General features: G+C 43.6%; 2 protein-coding genes across 3 annotated transcripts in view; one reads left to right on the top strand and one right to left on the bottom strand.

Moving 5' to 3' along the window:
• PWP1 (PWP1 homolog, endonuclein) overlaps positions 1 to 5,874 on the top strand; it is a 21,474-nt gene extending 15,600 nt beyond the window's left edge. Inside the window, exon 15 of one of the 2 annotated variants that reach the window (XM_036400282.1) lies at positions 4,527 to 5,874. In XM_036400282.1, coding sequence (XP_036256175.1) covers positions 4,527 to 4,531 — 5 coding nt within the window. In that variant the 3' untranslated portion in view covers positions 4,532 to 5,874. Of the gene's footprint in view, positions 1 to 354; positions 2,021 to 4,526 lie in introns of those variants that run through there. The other variant, XM_036400281.1, reaches the window with a different exon arrangement.
• PRDM4 (PR/SET domain 4) lies at positions 2,473 to 18,274 on the bottom strand. The gene is made up of 11 exons (XM_036400280.2): positions 18,176 to 18,274; positions 16,519 to 16,652; positions 15,681 to 15,866; positions 12,895 to 13,689; positions 10,050 to 10,199; positions 8,723 to 8,841; positions 7,895 to 7,980; positions 6,826 to 6,953; positions 5,950 to 6,264; positions 4,641 to 4,809; positions 2,473 to 3,619 (listed from the first exon to the last, which is right to left on the bottom strand). Exons 1-11 carry the CDS (start codon positions 18,184 to 18,186, stop codon positions 3,391 to 3,393), a joined length of 2,322 nt encoding a protein of 773 aa, XP_036256173.1. The 5' UTR covers positions 18,187 to 18,274; the 3' UTR covers positions 2,473 to 3,390.

Raw genomic sequence — 18,274 nt, 5'->3', positions numbered from 1 at the left:
TTTGGAGAAGGCTTTTAAGAGCCTACTAGGAACCAGAGACTAAAAGCAGAAATAAATTATTTCAACTTAATGATGTGGTCTTCAAACCTCATCAGTTTTACAGTACTTAGGTACAGAATTATGTAGAGGAAACCTCTAGATGCTCTGAGGAAAAATAACAGAACTTGTAATTGAAGTATCATAGGCAGGCAATTTTCTGACCTTTAGGTTCAACTCCATACTTGGGCTAAGGGGAAGAGCTTTGAAAGCACAGCAGGTTACAATTTCCATTCCCTGGTGCTCACCAGGCTGTCCCTGCTGTACTCCTCTTCCCTCTGGGACAGTAACATGTAAGCAGTTCCGTTTGTGTTGCAGTGAACGAAGTTTTTGGAAACAGAGAGAGGCTCGTCCTGGCTAGTGCAAACTCTGTGGCTTCTAGCTCCACAGCCAGCAGAAGCAGCAATGATTTGGAGACAGCAATGGAATCATGATGGACCAAACATCAAAAAATCAAAGTAATTAATGGGACTACAACTAATGTGTATTCTGCAAATGCCCCTGTTCAGTGAGAGTTCATGGAAATGACTGGTGTCTTGCAATCTGCAAGCTTCTTCATCTCAGCCAAAGAAAGGTGGTGGTGTGGTTAAGCTCTAAGCTCCTGCCTCTATTACCAGCTCTGAAAGATTGAATCACTTGCTTTAGCCTGAGATAATGATCCCTGAAACAGGGGCTACCATATGTAAAGCTGATACATAAAATGGAACAGTCACTAGAAAAGCATTCTGTGACCACAGAAGTTTGTTGAATACTGCAAAGAGAGTTTTATCTTCTAAGGGCATAAGAAAAAATATTTCATACAACAGTTGTGTAATAAATAAACAAAAGATGAATTGACTTAAATTACAAGTGTAAATAAATTATTTATCCTTAATTTGAGGCTAGGTTTACAGATTTTGACAGATCTTCCATGTAACTTTTTAAATCTTAAGAATAGTTCTCGGGCAACAAGTTGGAGTCTCCAAGCAGAATCTTGGAATGTATTTCTAACACAGATATCACCAGTAGCAAACCAGAAATAACCCAGCTCTATCTCACCAAGACTGGGGGTTTCTTTTTCCAGGTTCCACAGCACCCGAAATTCAGTGACACTGCACATAGTATTGGGTTTTTTTTCTTCACACTCCAGATCTATTTCAAGAGAATTTGAACTGAAATAAGGAGCTGCTACTCAAGGAGGATGAGAGGCTGTCAGGAGACAAAGTGAGGGTTGGGATCCCAGCTGGTCACTGTTACTGGTGAAAAGCTCTCTCTATTATGTTCTTAACTCTGTTCAGTCATTTCTGCCTGACACCTGATGGCACAGAGGAAAATTTTAAGTATCAGTTTAACCACCAACTTAAGCTCCTTGTTTGCAGAATCAGGAATCTAATCAAGGCATATGACTCAAATAATTTTCTTGCATTTATAATGTAACACCCACCTGCTTTACCTCAGGAACTCAATTGATGCTCTTAGCTTCCATTGAGCACTTGCCCTCTGCACACTGAAGGTGCCTGTAGAGCGTTCCTGCTGCAAATTACCCTGGGTATTTAATCCACTGATGCCAAAGCAGCTGTAGGATCATACTCATAGCTGCCAAGGTCTTCCCACTGCTTTTCACCCTAACTCAATGTAGTTCATGCTGGTGAGGTAAAACAGGTAAATTGTGTCCCTACAAACTGCAGCTGGGGAAAAGGCCGGTCTGTAATTTTACTTCCTATCCCTTGAGGGCAACTGCCTGCTTTAAAACTACTTCAGCTGTTTGTAGTCTGGTGAAGGTGTTCAGCATGGCTCTGCAGGAACCAAGAATACTCTGTATGTGCTGGGATTCCTGCCTCCATCCTGTCTCTGCCAAGCAGTAGAGAATGATGTGTGGACAACAAATGCTTTTGTGAAGCTTAAGAAGGTGTATGTACCAGAACCACTGCTGTTTAACTGCTCTCCATTGAAAACTTCCAAGTTTATCAAAGCTTTAACTTTAAATAAATGCTTTGTGACAAGATCTTTGAGGGTGATTTCTCTTACCTCTACCCCTAGTAATATAACTGGCAGTGTGGCTCTCAAAGTTGCTTTTTGCTTTTGGGAGAACTTGCATTACTGGAAGCAACACATATTTCTCTGGATTTACCAAGATCGCAGCACCTGTCTCTCTGGAGCTTTTTGGTCACATACTGATCTGAGGCAAGCATAGGCCATTTAGGGCCCAAATCAGAGCCTCTTTTCCAAGGGAACCTCCCATTACCTTGTCAGAGAACAGAGCACAGCTGAATCTTCTTTTGCAGCACAGCCAGAGGAGTGACACAGCAAATCAGAGTTCATGGAGGTGCTCCTACACATACCATGTCCCAGGAAAGCCTGGGAGAGGCAGATGATTAAAAGGTATTATTTCTCTTAGCATCATTATCAGAAATAGAAACATTCTTTTTCAGCATATGTAAATATTTAAAAAGAACATTAGAGAAGAGCCACATTTTTAATTATTTTAAAAGAACAACCAAATGTAATAATCTTCATTCCATAAATAGTATTAGCAGCAAACTTCCACTCGTTCTTGGTGGTAAAAGGTTTACAGCACAAGAAGTAACATATACTGTAAACACTGCCTGATCGTCTGTAAGCCCCTTCCTTACTGAGTCCATACAGTCTTTTATCTCTTCACCTGCTTCCGTGGGCTGTGAACTTGAGGGAGAAGAGGGGATAAGTGTTCTCCAAAAACCAATGTCTGATTTTCTGTAGTGGGATACTTTGTATGGAAGTGCTGATTTCACTGGCCTTTTTTTTTTAACCAAAAGGTTTTGTTTTAAGAAGGAAACCTGAGCATTGAGAAGTCTTTGCTTTGTGCCAAACCCCATCCTTCAGTTAAAAAGTTCCACCACCATTTTTTCCTTGTTGCTCTTCATGTCACACCTTGGGCAGTTAAGGACAGTTGGCTTACAGGTCACTGCAACCCCTCAGCTACAGTTCTGGTTCGTGGCTCTTTGCTCAAAGGGCTATGTGAGGTGTGTCACGCATCCTGGCACTGGATGGATTAATCTGAGTGATTTGGAGAAGTATGCACAGCGTGTGTGAAAGAAATCTTGCCTCACATTTCCTTCTTAGCAACTCTTCACTCGTACGTGCATGGTCCAGTCTTGTTCAGTGTTCTGGCTACAGATTATATTAAGTGGTGGTAGTGTGGAGACAAAAACAGAAGGAAAACTCCTCACCTGACATACACTGGTGACTGGGGAAACAAGGAAGAGGATTTTTTCCTTCCCTACTAGTAATATCCAAGAAAGTTTCCCTCTCTTCTTCATTTGTGTCCAGAGAGAACATCACCTGTTGAATAGACGCCATTGTTAATCCTAGAGTCTTCAGTCCTCATAGTGTCTATTAATTCTCCTCTGAATCCTCCTCCTCTTCCTCCTCTGGAGCTGAGAGACTGGATGTGGGGCCTTTACATATTTTTAAATGTCGAGTGAGGTGGTATTTGGTTAGATAAGCCTTGGAGCATTTTTCACAGACATAGTCCCTCTTTCCTTCATGTGAATTGAGATGCTTTTTCAGGTGATTTGTCCTCAGAAACAGCTTGTCACACTTGGGGCACTTGATCTGCCGTTCTCTGCAAGACACAAAAAAGTGAGTTTGCTCCTGCCACAAGACAGCTGGTATTAAAATGCTGATTAAGGTCCACATTCTAGCAAGGACACAGATATCACCCTTGATGAAAAGGTCTGTTTCCTTCCCACCCTACATAAAGGCAGGTGGGGAGGAGGCAGGGAAGAACAAGTAACGAAACAAGGCTCCTGCATTTTAACAACCCTTGGTCTGTAAATGTAGAGGAGCTTACCAGACTGCAACACATTCTGTAATGACACTGCAAAATACCTCCCAGCAGCAGGTAGGTAGGAACAAGCAGCAGAGCCGAGTCTGTGTTTCTGTCTGCCTCTCTCTCACTCATCTGGCTGCACTACACTGGCTCCTAGGCAGCATGACAGAAGCAGCAAGGGATTCCAAGTGAGTATAAAAACCAGATGCTGAAAATGAAATAAGCAAAGGGACTAGCTTTGGCAAGCAGCTTTTAAGGAGGACCTTGGCTTGGGAATAAATGTACAGGATGGAGAGATTCTCAGAGCAAAAGACCTGGCCTTGCAGAGGGCTGTGGGTAGGAATCTGCCTACAGGAGGAGCGGAAGAGCAAGCATGTGAGTGAGACCTGCAGGGAGGAGAGGGCTGGGAAGGGGAGGAAAGGGCTGGGAAGGGTGGCACCACACCCCTACAGCAAACAGGTGGAGTTCACTAACAGGGTCCTCGGTGACAATAGCACAGAGAAGTTTGTCTTTTTTGGTCACATTGGGATAGGGAAACAGTTCTCAGCAAATAATGAAATATAAATCAAACAACCCCTCTTTCTCTTCAAAATTATGAACACTCCAGACTGCCATTTCACAACACAAGGAGCACACTTTGAATTTACTGTGTCATGGAAATACTGCAGACACTAGAACTGACTTCTCTGTCATTTCATAGGATGAACCCACCTATGCTCCCTAGGCCAAACTATTTGCAAACTGGAGATTCTGTCTTGGGCTCTTCATTATTTCTTGCACTGGCCAGTCCAACAGCTCCTGTGAAGTCACTTACTGTGTGTGAGTGAGGACGTGCTGCTTGAGGTCCTGCCTGCGCATGAAGAGCTTCTCGCAGTAATCGCACTTGAGGTTCTTCTCCCCGGTGTGAATGACCATGTGCGACTCCAGGTGAGCCTTCTGCGTGAACGATTTGTCACAGAGGGTGCAGCGATAATTCTTCTGACCTAGGAGTACACAGGGACACCCACAGATTAACACTTGGTGTCCCAAAAAATGCAGTAAGCAAACAACCCTGACCATTGCTGAAAAATTAAATTTTACCGTGACGAAAGGCAGATTTTTTGTGAACAGGACTTGTTTTCTCCTGCAGTTCCTTCAGACTCAGCATAAAGGCCTACTTGGTTCCAGTCTATATTTAGCTATGCAAAAAACCTGACAGCTGACTTCATCATTCCCAAAGCTTTTCATCCTGTACTCCATGCCCCCAATGCCACAATACTGTTTCAAACCACTGATGCACTAGTGTGATGCACCTTTCTGCACTTCATCCTAAACACTGCTGCTTGTTTCTCCAGTGCTTGCGGTCAGCCAGCCTTTTTTGTGAGGTGGGGTTTGTGCTTCTTGTCCACACCAACTGTGCCTCCTTGTTCTGGATTTCAAAACACCCCCAGCAGCTCTGCACATTTTCCACCAAGAGATTCAGGCAAACACTTAAAAAGACTAGTCTTATCCAAGATGAATTCTTCAGTAAAAACAATGGTAGCTTCCTTTGTAACAGTAACCATGGTAACCATCTAGTTACTGTACATTAGTACATCCCTATCCTCACTGATTTCCCACAGGAATTGTATCTGATGCCTTACTGGAGCCCAACCACATCTGATGCACTGCATTGCTTTTGTCTGCAAAAACAAGTTCTCTTACCTAACAAATACACAGGTACAAATGTCAGTGGCCCTTTGAAAACTTCTATGTTTTATCCCATTTTTCAACTTATCAGTACTTCTGTTATTCTTTGCCAAAAATAGCTTAAAACCCCAGCATGTTACTGAATTCAGACTAAGTTTGAATACCACTTGAATCCCACCCCACTGAGTATTCTGTGGTTGTGTATACAACATTAATATTTCATCAGTCCATTAAAATGCCCGGCTATTGAGCCTACAGCTTCCTATGCTTGACTTGAGAGCACTTCACTCCCAGTTTATTTCTTTTCTAGCTTTGTAATTAGAATTTTGTGATTTCCCAATAAGGAATAGTGAAAAAAAAGAAAGAGGCAAAAATACCCACACTGTCTACTGGCCTGTAACTTGACCTTCACCCTCTCCCCTGTCCTCACACAGGCATCTGTAGAAAGCCCTCACCTGTGTGGATCTTGAGGTGTGTCCGTAAGTTGCTTGGATCGCTGAAAGCTTTGCTACAGAAATCGCACTTGTGTGGCTTCATGCCCATGTGCCCCATGAAGTGCACGTGCAGCTTGGAAGGGGAGATGAAAGCCTGGGGACACATGGAGCACTTCCACTTCCTCTCCTTGCCATGGCCTGGCCCGTGGCTGCTGCTGTTCCCCTGACTGGGGAGGTGGTTGTGAATATGGCTGCTCAAATGGGCCTTGAAGTCCGCATAGGAAGCACATTCCTTCCCGCAGTGGCAGATGTGCATGTCTGGATGCTCAGGGACACCTTTGGGCACAAAAACATCACTTGTACTGAGGCACAGTAAAGCCTAACAGAGCTTGAACAAGGACCACTTTAACATTTAGTCTGTGGTAGCAAAAGCCAGGTGCAGAGATTTTCACCTTTGTTCTCTTCTTTCACCTTTGTCTGATGTTGCCTTCCAGCTGTTTCAGGTAGGTCATTTAAAATGTTTTGAGGGGCCAAACTCTGGAACAGTTTTGAGCACAGCTCACCCAAATCTAAATTATCACAATCCCAGCTGCGGGAGGATAGGACCATCTTCAGCTCCAAAACTCCCTTAGCCCTGGATGAACAAAATACTACTTTTCTTCAAAAAAAAATCTTCAAAATCTTTTACTCCTGATCAGTGGAATTACGTAGGGAAATATTTCTTTTAAATTATGGTACTCTGTAGTAATGAAATGTTAAAGGAAACTATGACATGCACCAATGGGAACTGAGAAGGAACATAATGCAGTCCCAAGTCACAGAGCCGAGAGATGGCACTGAAAGGGATTTCAAGCTGGATACTCCCTACAAAGCCAAGAAAAAAGAGCTCTTACTTACCAAGCTGTCGTGCATAGTCCCGACTGTAATAGAAGAGAAGCTCGTGTTCAGGGGGGATGTCCCGAGAGGTGCAGAAGTAAATTTTTCCATCATGAGGATAAGCTACCAGGTTCTGCTCTTCCCGGTTCCTACAGCAATAACAACAGCTAAGGAAAAAAGCCCTTCCAAATTAATGCCTTTTGGGGGAGAGGAGAGGGAGAGAGAGGGAGAGGGATGGAAAAGAAAAAAGAAAGGGAAAAGAAAAGATTCCTATAAAAAGGTAATAGGAACATCAGTGCTTTTCAGCGTATTATAAAAACTTGTATGTCTGTCACTTCTGTCCTTCTTTATTAAAGGAAAGAAAAACTAGACCTTGAGAGCCGATATCCTCCACCAAATTATGTGTTTCTAACAACACTTCTGAGAAAATGATCAATAGATATTTGAGTGGGCTGAGAGAAATGAGTTTATGATCTCCTAAGAAACTACAAAAATCTATGTATTTTTAATACACGTAGATTCATTTACATAGATATATCCCTTAAGAAATAGAGAATGCATGATGGAAAAAATATCAGTAATGTCTTGAAGTAACATTATCTTTAAAAAGTCCTCTTGAGGACCAGTTCCAAGACGTGGTCATTTATCTTTTGAAGCAATATCTTGCATATGTTTGTTCCCAGTATCTGAAACCAGCAAAAGGTCTGCCCCACTGCAGTGGGAGATTAAACATTACAGTTCTTGACTCCTGCATATAGGAACAATGAAATGGAACTGCAGGAGAAACCTACTTTGTGTCACAGAGAAATAAGAAAAGTTCAGCCTTCTCAGTGGACCATGGATGGAGCAATACTTAGGCCAGCCTGGATAGTTTTCATCATAGACTGAAAGGGACAGGTCTCACAAGCTGTGGGGCTTGGAATTTGGCCAAAATAACTCAGGGACACTTTGTAAATAAAGTATTAAAATCAAAAGGACAATCAAGGTCAACTTAAGTTGAATGAAGGTCAACCTTCATTCTCCAGTACAGCTTTCTATGAGCCTGCAGCTCAGACTCAAAGCTCCTTAGCACAGTCCAGGTGGCTCTCACCTGGCTTTGCGTACGAACATCATCCAGTTACATTCATTTTCATCAGCTGTGATGACACAGAACTCCAGGACACCATTGTGATAGATCTACCAGGAAAGACAAATGCAACCTTAGGACAAAATACGGCAATAAATGCAGTGAAAGCCAGCTTCTTTCTTTAATAGAGGATGTGTTTACCTAGAATAAGTCAGGAAGTCTCCATTGCCTCTGCCAACATCACAGCCCTGTTTTCACTCCTTACTTTCCTCTTCACACAGGCACCTTGACCTCTGTTACCCAGGAGGCCAGAAAACGTGTTTATCAGCATCTTTCTCACCTTTACCTTCCAGCAGAAATGCATTTGGCTGCATTTCTTACAAACCGAGTCTTGTGAATAACAAAATCTGGGCAAACAGTACATGCTTTATTTATATAGGTCAGATTTACTTTCTGAAAATTAAATGATGGGGAAAAGAAAGCTTTAAATTTACTTTCCTAAAACAAATCATTCATCACCTGGGGGAACTTTCAATGAACAGAGATACAAAACAAACAAACAACTGCTGCCTAGTAATCCATACACAATCTCTGTGGCAACTCCACACAAATACTGAAACCACATACAGCCCTTTAAAAGAGAAGGCATTAAAGAAGCTTATTGCTCTTCAGGACTGACTACCAGCATACTGCAAGGTATACAGCTCTGCTGTGCTGATACTAAGAATTAAACAATTAAACTGCATTACTTTTGACTTTTGGCCAAGATGATAATGTTAATGTTGCTGTCATGTGGTAGCTTTCACCAGATAAAGGCATGCTGCAGGCTCTGTGAGCTGTAACACCACTGACCTTCCAGATGTGACTGGCTGCTTTGTCTGTCCAGTCGGCCACCTCCAGAGAATGGCTCTGCTGCCCGATCAAAGGTCCGAAACAAGTCCTCACAGGAATGGTTTCTCGTGTCCACACACCTATCATTAGAAGACCATAATCTGAAGAAATCAATCATTTAAATAATTAATCATGCATAATAAAGAAGTGGGAGGCTTATGAGATAATGCTCCAGAGGTAATATCTATGCATAAGATCATCAAAGCTTCTACTTCACATGTGAAACACACCTATGGCAGAGACAAGAACCACCACCACCACATGACACTAATGGGAGCCACTTTGGTGTCATTACCAATATTTATTTGGTCAAAAGCAAGTAATTTATTTTTCAGTAAGCTATAAAACTAACATCCTAGCCACTTGTACCAATTAAAGGTCTCATGGCACTTTCTGCAGAAGCAGAAAATACTAGTTTCAGTAACTACATTTTGCCTACCTAATCCCCAGGAATTTCCAGAATTGTTGCTGGGCATTGTTAAGCAGCTTCTGCATTTCTCCCCAGAGGCAGCTGTATTTCTGTCATGGGCAGAGGGATTCCTGCATGTATATTATTTATTATTAAACATTTATATATATATATATATCTATATATATATATAGGTCTACATGAATACACTGAATAGCTTTTAGGAATAAACTGGAAACTAGTGCAGCTTGAAAAGAACAGTTGTCATCTACTCTCAACAAGTAGCATCACTAAACAAGCCAATAATCACATTCTTCTCTAGCCTTCAGATCCTTAGGGTACTGCACTGTACTCTTCGATTTCCAGGTGACACTGACGTGAAATACAGTAACAAGGTCCACATCCAGTGGCAAGGTCACAGTCTACATGCCAAATGTAAATGAAGGGGGGGGAAAAAACAGAGGCACTTGTGATCAATACTCCAATGAGAGCACCCAGAAGGTAGCAAACCAAGTTCATGAACAAGCAGACAGAATTCTCCTCTATGACTTCTAATTGTCAGCTTCCACTGCAATTGCTGCATTGTTTTCTAATCAAAGCTGTGCCTGGGCTGTTTATCACGATAAAAAAAAACCCATACCTTGCTTGACCTTAAGAAGTGCCACACTGTGGCAGCAGCCCTATGGTATAGCTGAAGTCTAAGCAGTAACCAGACCACAAGGAGCTCATGGATAATATAAGTCAGGGTGATTACAGAAGAGGGAAGCATCTCTCTCTTGTGGTGTTTCTTTCCCACATTAATCTCCCCACGGTTTTGGATTTCAGCAGTGAGTGTATTTTAAAGTGCTGCAGGGAAGTGCCCAGTAATGTGATCCTTACCCGCTTCAGCTCCCATGATGGACTGCCGGAGGAGCAGCTGCTTCGGGAGGGAGAGCCTGGCTCGGCTCTCGATTGGGCTGTCGGGGACAAAGGTGACAGGCCCGTGGTCCGGGCAGTCTGATGGATACGCCTTGTCACACAGTGTGCACCCTGCAGAGACAGGAGGGGACAGCAGGCACGAAAAACATGTCACAGCTCCTACAGTGCAATCAGCTCCCTACCAATGTGCTTCAGCTCAGCTCCTGCCAAAGGCTGCTTCTGTCATGTTCAACTTGTCCACTTAACAGCTTTTACTCAGAAGAATATGGACCATGTTCTTACAGTCAGGTGGGCACTGACATACACGTCAGTTTCCATCCAATTCAGATCAAATGTGAGGATCTCCACCTACTTTTCTGATGGTAAATTGATGACCTAGACTCCAGATTATCCCTACAGGGGAATCTAGTAACGGTACAGAGCCTACTCTTCATCAAAGCTACTGCAAAATGAATGATAACCTCCCCAGTGCTGGTGATGGAGGAGCAAATTTCACTCTGATCACACGTGAAATCACCTCTACTGGCAGAAAAATCTACAACTAACAAAACCAAACATATTCTAACTGGTTATGTTTTTGGAATTAAGCAGAAGCACTTCTTGCATGTAGAATCTCAAGGATATCCATGCAAATGAACCAGTAAGGTCGTCCTTCTAAAATTTTCTGAACATGTACCACAAATCCTCAACCTCCATTTAAATTCAATGTGTAAATCACAGCAGCAAAAACCTGACCTCACTGCTGCTTTTGAAGGTCTCACTGCAGCAAACCCATGCAGGGTGAGTATGCCACTGAATGCAACAAAAACAAAAGTCCATGAAGAATCAGTAGCATCGCTTTCCTAATCTGTGATTCAGCAGAAGTACTGTTATAAAAGAAACCAGTGAAAGTCTTCAGTCTAATAAATCTGAGGAAAAGTACAGCATAAAATGCTCTCTATAGCATTACAATTTCATCTAGAAAAAGGATGTCATTTTAATTCTCTGTGGATGGAACAACCAACACCTGCTCAGCAGCCACTCTCCTGATAAATAATTATTCTTCTTCTGAAGAAAGGTGTTCAGGTAATTAATCAGGATGTCCGTGAAGACTCTCTTTGGCCTCTTGATGACCCAGCTCCCGTATAAAAGACCTATCAGAGAAGTAGCCTTCAGCAGGCCCAGACAGCAGTTTCATCCTTACATGCTTTAAGATATTTTCCAGATACTTCCTTGATATACCAGGGTACCAGAATTTGAACTCATATAAAATACAGTTTGAGCAACTACACATTAACAGATAGGTAAGTACTCAAAAAATTATTAGGTAGAGGCTGTGTAAGCATTATTCCATGTGCACAGGTGACATGCAGGAGTAAAGCAACAACGAGCGAGACCTGAGTAATGAGAACCACTGTGTGGAAAAGCTGCTTTTAAGCATTGCCTGGCACACACCCACTATGGGTCTATGGACCAGCTCCAAGGAGAGGCAGAGGAAGAAAAGTTCTAGGCGTGGGATATTTCCACTTGGAGAAGTTCAACCATTCATACATTTTTAAGATGTTGGAAAACAAAAAATCTCACATTCGGCAGAAAGTTAAATATACTTTCCATTACTGTCCTTGCCAAATCATTAAAAACAGAAAATTAGTCATTATTTCTCTGATTTGGATACCCAGAATGGTCAACAAAGATGACCAAAAAAAGCGCTTCTTAAAAGCATTTGCAAACATTCAGGACTGTATAATTATTTGTTCAATATGCAACAGATGCTTGTAGGAACCTCTGAGTGCATCAACTGTAAAATTCTTCCTCTAGGAGTTGTAAATTCATCATAGCTCTATGCCCACCTGATTTGAAGTTGTATTTTATCCCACAGAATGAAATCTTAACAAATTAATCCAAATGTCTGACTGACTAGACACTTTACACTAAACTGCATCTCTTCCCTTGCTAACCATGGCACTGTACCTTTCAATTTCTTAAAATATGTTCCGCAAGCAAAGCAAGCCATTTAGATCTGGCAGTTGTAGGGCCAGACTGGATGAAGAGCAGCACTCATCAATGCTACCACAGATAATAAAAATGAACATAAAAGCTGGCCCTTATGTTTCAGTGGCAGGAAGCCAGACATTCTGCAGGTGAAAGTGCAAATCTCTCTCCCAGCAAATGAGAACTTCTCAGTTCTCAAACACCACTCCTTGAAAGATAACAGGACTGGCAATACAAAACCCAGTGCTCCTTTTTTCCTACAAGATCTACTAACCTCTGGACTAAAGTCCTTTGATGAGAATAATTAGAAATATTATAAAGTTCCTTCCCTCTCTGCTCTTTTTTTCCTATTTAGAACAACACTTTCATGATGATTGTTCATGATGATATGAATTTAATATAAATTTTGCAAAATCATGTAATGTCATACTCAAAAATGACACCCATTTGATGGAAAGTATGGCCTGTGGTGGTATTTGTTGTGTATTTTAATGGGGCAAGAAGAGTCACTTGTGATGTGACTTTATAAAAACAGAAGTCTCATTGGAAAGGATAATAAGCATATCCACCAAATCAAGAGCTTCACCAAGATTCAGCTTCCAACATCATGGCAACATGAAAATGATACAAAGAGAATTATGCTAAAACATCCTCCTACGTCTCCTACTACTTCCAACTATTGTTGTTTCAAAACAGTTAATCTGGCACTGCAGATGTTTCAAATTTTGCACTTGTTAAATAACCATAAATCTTTAAGACTAGCAACCAGAGTCCAGCCACACCAAACAGCTACATGGCAAACCCTACCCCAAAAAAGCATGAAATGTCCACTCACATATGGTAAACAAGGTTGCCATGTTTTCCTTGTTGGAATTGGAGTCTTCCATTTGCAGAGATGATGGTACAAAGGCAAGATTGTCTGCAGACACATCGACATGGCTTGGCCCCATGGCTACTTCCTGACTTATGGAAGACACTGCCACAGGCTCCAGGCTGAGGCCCACTTCATGCAAGGCTACTGAGTCCAGGGAAGCGAGGTTGTGTGAGGTAGGGAGCGCCACACTCACGGAGTTGGTGCTCATGGCCACAGTATGAATGGGGTCATTTAGTGTGCTGTCCGATATCCCTGTCACCCGCCCAGCAATGTGGTCGGGCTCCATGACAACAGGGAGTTCCAAAGTGCTACCGTGAATGGGAATGACAGCGCTGTGTCCCACAGCGTCCGATGTCAAGTTACTGCCCACTGTGTCTACGGCTAAAGGTTCGTGGCTCCGGGAGCCATTTGGGATCTGCGTGTGATCCCCAGCTACATCATCCATTGTAAGCTCCTCTGTCATCCCATCTGTAGAGATGGGGCTGGTTACCCTGGAAACGCTCTCCATGGTGATTGTAGTATCCAGTGCTACCTCGTGGCTGTCACTAGGATGCAGATTTTGAGGACCGTGTGTGTTCACTGTGCGGGAGTCCATGGAGACAATCCCTGGTTCCAGCCCCACGGTCCCACTGGGCTGGTAGGGATCCAGGGCTGAGGGATTGTTGGAGACTGACAATGCTGGATTGCTGTCAACATTTATAGCGTTGGGATGGATGTACTGAGGTGGTGGTCTGTCAGCCAAGTAAGATAAGATACCTGATAGGAAGAGAGGGAGAAAAAGAAGGGAGTGAGATTACATCAGTTTTCAAATCTTGAATAAAAATCCGTTGAAGGATACACTGAGATCCTTGAAGACATGTTCTCTACATTATTTCCAATTCAAATCCACTAAAATGGATTCTAAAATATGGCTTACAAACACATGCCAGCCTAACACTCATCAAAGTACCACTTGACAACTAATTCAGAGTTTCCACCCAATAGAGCAAGTCTCTAGTTATTTCTCAAACTCTGAACACCCAGGTTCATGGCAGAATTCCACCTAGGCTGCTCAGTACAAAGATCAAATGAGAAAGAGGTTCTTCACATTTTAGGCTTAATTTTTCATTCCCAAAAAACAGCTCACAAGGATGAAGAACTGCTAGTGGAGTCTATAATTTGGTCATTCCTGGTTCATCTTTGCTAGAAACAGAAACAATTCTCCAGGACACATTATTTTTGCTTAGGTATTCAAGTTTTAACAATGACTGCTTCCTTCCTCTAATACTAAGTGGCATAACTGTTCAACTCAGAGGTCATCAATTGCAATTCTGAAGGACAAAGACAAGTTCTCTCACAGACTTCATGAGTCATCTGCTCTCTTTTCTAACACGAAAGCATGTTGTTTCTCCTAAAACAATAGTTTGGTTCCATTTAAATCAGAAACCCTACCATCTTTTCTGGTAGTTCTGGGAAGGTTCTCAACATCAAACAACCTTGAAACTTAAGATATGAAGAAACACTAAATTGTGTTTACATACTAAAAACAAACAAACAAAAATCTTCGGAAGAAATGCAACGGCACATTCAAGTAAACATTATTTCCAGCAGAGACAGAGGCAGATATTGCAGATTCTGCAAGATCTGACTCAGCATGTTTCTTTTTAGCCTTCAACTCTATGAGCCACTTGTTCCATAAGAGTTTTCCATTCAAATATGTTTGTTATTACAAGGATGCAAACACAGATACTCTTTCTGCAGCACAACAAGCCAAGAAATGAACAGTTTAATTTAATGAGCTGCATCAAATATTTCTGCTTGCAATGCTGCCTTGTGGCTTGAACACAGAGGATCCTTGATGGCAGCAAGATGACTGGCAGAAGAACTGTATAAAACATCACAGAAAGATTATTCCAGCTCAGAAAATGGCAAATACCTTTGGTCCTAGTGCACAGTCTCCTTGTCTACTGAGCAGCAGGCATGCAGTGCAGTAGGAAAGGTTACTCCTAAGCAGCTGGAAAGTTCAGCCATCAGTCAACAGGTAGCTGCAGGAGACCTGGGCTGCTAGTTTATTCCTAACCCAGGCTGAACCAACAATACCCAGTGAGTCACCTTGAAGAAGTTTAACTACCTCTTCCACCCTGCCAATCTTAGCTACCAAACAAAACCAGGAGTGCATTTAAAGTTTCAATGTCTGTGTTTTCACATACTGACATGTAAAATTCTACATTTATACTCCAAAGCATGTGTGAGAAAGCAATCAAGATAGAAGTCAGTGGCCTTTGGAAATCAACCTTGAAGAAAAATGAAGAAAAAATGTGCTATGGGTTAAATGGGTGGGAAAGTGCCCAACACCACAGCTGATGTCTTGCCCTCTTTGAGCTTTGAACTCCTGTAACCTCCCATTATGCACATATTAAATATTGCTTCAGACTACAGGACAAGAAAAATAGAAGCAACTTCCAAGCTACAAGCCGTTGGAGACAGAAACTGGGCATGCTTTGTTTTCTGTTAATCCTAAAATCAAAGCAGGTGGACCAATCAAAGGTTAGGTTTAAATAGAAAATGCCCTGCAATTCTTTTCATACACATATATAGAAACAGATATCTGAAAATCAAAGTGTGTAAATGGCACAACAGTCTCCAGACAAACTCAAGGAAACAACAGCTCTGTCAAACTGTCAGTCATTCCTGCTTCAGGACAGAAACAGACAGCTCTTAAAACAGTTGCTCTTACTGTTCCCATCCATCAGCACCAGAGCACTTACCAGGTAGAATGTGTCTGAAATAGCTGCTCTCCAGGTGAGGGTATGGTGGTGGAGGTAGGGTATAGTTTCTCTCTGGTATACCACACATCACTCCTCGATCTCCAATACCCATTGGGAGCATCAGAGACAGAGCAGAGGGCAAAGAACTCAAGGACGGGCCCAGGTTTGGAATTGCAACAGGCAAGCCTGCAAAAGAAAATGCCCATTTAAATTCAACAGAACTCCCTGAGTTGATGAACACATGAGCTAACAAACAGATTACTAATTCCCCAGGAGTTCTTGCCCTAAGGAAATACAGCATGGCACTGTCCAAGTAAGGTGCCAGGCATCAAAAAAAGGATCAGTTATCACAGAAGTGAGAGGCATGCCTGAATATGGCTAGATCTTTTACATTTCATATGGCTAGATCTTTTACATTTAATTTGACAATTGTAATGGACTTCTGTCTGTGCAGGCCCCTGGAAAGAAGAGCTATGAAAATAGTTCTGCTATACAAGTGATTTTTCACCTGAGAGAAATTAGACATAGATGAAGAGAGATTTTCAGCTACAGCCCTAATTTCAAAGAGTTCTGATACTACTCACCCACAGAGCAAATCACCCCCTTAAAACCAAATGAGGCTCCCACTAAAGCGTAAGCCTGACAAGCACTCGTGCCTTTTGCTTTGCCCACATAAGCAACTATTTATGGTTTCCCCTTCCCCAACTCTGCACCATTTCACGACCTATGGTATGACTTGCTATCAGAGCAGGCACTGCTGCCCAGTTAGGACCATTGCTGTGACAGCAGAACACAGAGCAGGAGCTACAATACCCCGTGTGGGACCCTCCCCCATTACCTGGTGCTGGTATGGCGTTGTGAGTGGGTGACGCTGCCAAGCCCAAGTGACTTCCTGAGACTGGCAGGGCATTGCTCACAGAGGAGGAGGTCAGCTGGTCCATCCCTACAGGACTCAAGTTCATTTCGTTCATTCTGGAGACAAGGAACATAGAGGGGAGCAGGAAAAAGAAAGAGAACGCAATAGCATTCTTGATTACTAACTGTACTGTGGTGAGAAAAGGTTGAGCAAACAAACTCAAAATCTGATATTGGCATATAAAAACTCTGCCTTAAAAAGCTAAGCATAAAACACATCAGCCACTCACACGGTCATCACATCATGATCAATACCTATTGATCATATTAGATAGCAATAATCAGGATTAAAAAACAGTTCAGAAAGACAAATCAGACCATAGCTTCTTCCTTGCTATCCAGAAAACAGTCTCACTCCTAGTAATAAAAGCAATTGTGATTAAACTATTGTAAAAACAGATCCATTTACAAGCTGAATGTCAGAAATACTCAGACAACAGCACCTGATTTATATTTCATGACTTCTGGACACCACATCCACATTCAAAATCTAAATTCTGGGAGGAAGATCACTTCAAACTGGTAACAGACACACAACCTCTAATTCCTCACCAGTTCAAACCAGGCCAATAGTGACAAGAGTTACCACCACAAAACAGCCATAGCAGTTTTAAAAGACTGCCTCAGTCAGGTACTACGTGCTCCCATCACATTAAAAACTGGTACCATGGATGCCATCTTATTTCAGTGATCAACTGCACCGCTCAAGTGGGCACACACCATACAAGCAGCTGCAGGAACCGTCCAATACTCCAAACCTTCAGCCTTGGTAGAACCCATGTCAGCTTGGAGCACACATGTCCTTTGGGGTCTCAAGCTGCACATGCAGCCCAAACCACTCCGCAGGGATGGAGACACCATGGAGACACTGTCAAACTCTGCAAGCCGTGCCTAATCCAAGCCTGCCCACCCCGGCCCTCTTACCCCCACGCCAGGTCTGACCAGCAGCTCTTAGGGCCAGTCAAACCAGCTGCCCCCAGAGCAGCCACACACGCAACATGCTCCAGGCTGACCCAGGCCTCCCACATGGCCTTTGCCAGCAGCAGGCCCAAGCGCCGCAGTACTGATGGAGAGCTGGAGCTTGGGCTGCCGCTCCGGAAAGGAAGGGTACCACTCATGCAGGAAAAACGGCCGAATCTACCAAACTCACGCAAGTCACCAGCACAAGGTCTCAGCTTGGAAGGGGCCCGTAAGGAACATCGAGTCCACTGGCAGCTCCTCGCAGACCACCTGCCACCCGGGGGACTGAGCCGCAAGCGGAGTCGCCGACTTCCACCTCGGCTCTGCCCACCTTGGGCACCACGCACTGCCTACCGCCCCGCACGCCGCCAGGGACGGCTCTGCAGGGACGGGGCCGAGGGCTCCAGCTGCCCGGCGGGGCAGTGCATTTCATCCCCGGCTCAGGCGGCTGCTGAGGATGGCGATGCCCGAGGGAGGGAACCACCACCCTCGCCCCGGAGCCGAGCCTCGGGGCCTGCGGGAGGCGCCGAACGTTTGAGGAACCCCCTCCCCTGCTCGCCGTCTCGGCCGGGTGCGACCCGCGGTCCCGCCCGCCTCGCTCGGTGCCCCGCGGCGCTCACCTGGGGTGCATGGGGCCCGCCGGCGGAGCGCCCGCAGCCGCATCAGAGCCCTGCGCCCCGGTCCGTCGCCTGCCCCCGGCCCCGGCTCCGGCCTCGGAC

The sequence above is a fragment of the Molothrus ater genome, chromosome 5 (assembly GCF_012460135.2).
Source record: "Molothrus ater isolate BHLD 08-10-18 breed brown headed cowbird chromosome 5, BPBGC_Mater_1.1, whole genome shotgun sequence".
NCBI lineage: Eukaryota > Metazoa > Chordata > Aves > Passeriformes > Icteridae > Molothrus > Molothrus ater.
This window is presented reverse-complemented; position numbering and strand designations above follow the sequence as displayed.

Excerpts from the sequence above, each read along its gene's own strand:
- PRDM4 (XM_036400280.2), bottom strand. Across the intron at positions 8,842-10,049 it reads CATCATGGGAGCTGAAGCGG|GTGTGTGGACACGAGAAACC; the intron begins GTAAGGATCACA and ends TTCTAATGATAG. Across the intron at positions 4,810-5,949 it reads ACACCTCAAGATCCACACAG|GTCAGAAGAATTATCGCTGC; the intron begins GTGAGGGCTTTC and ends GTGTACTCCTAG.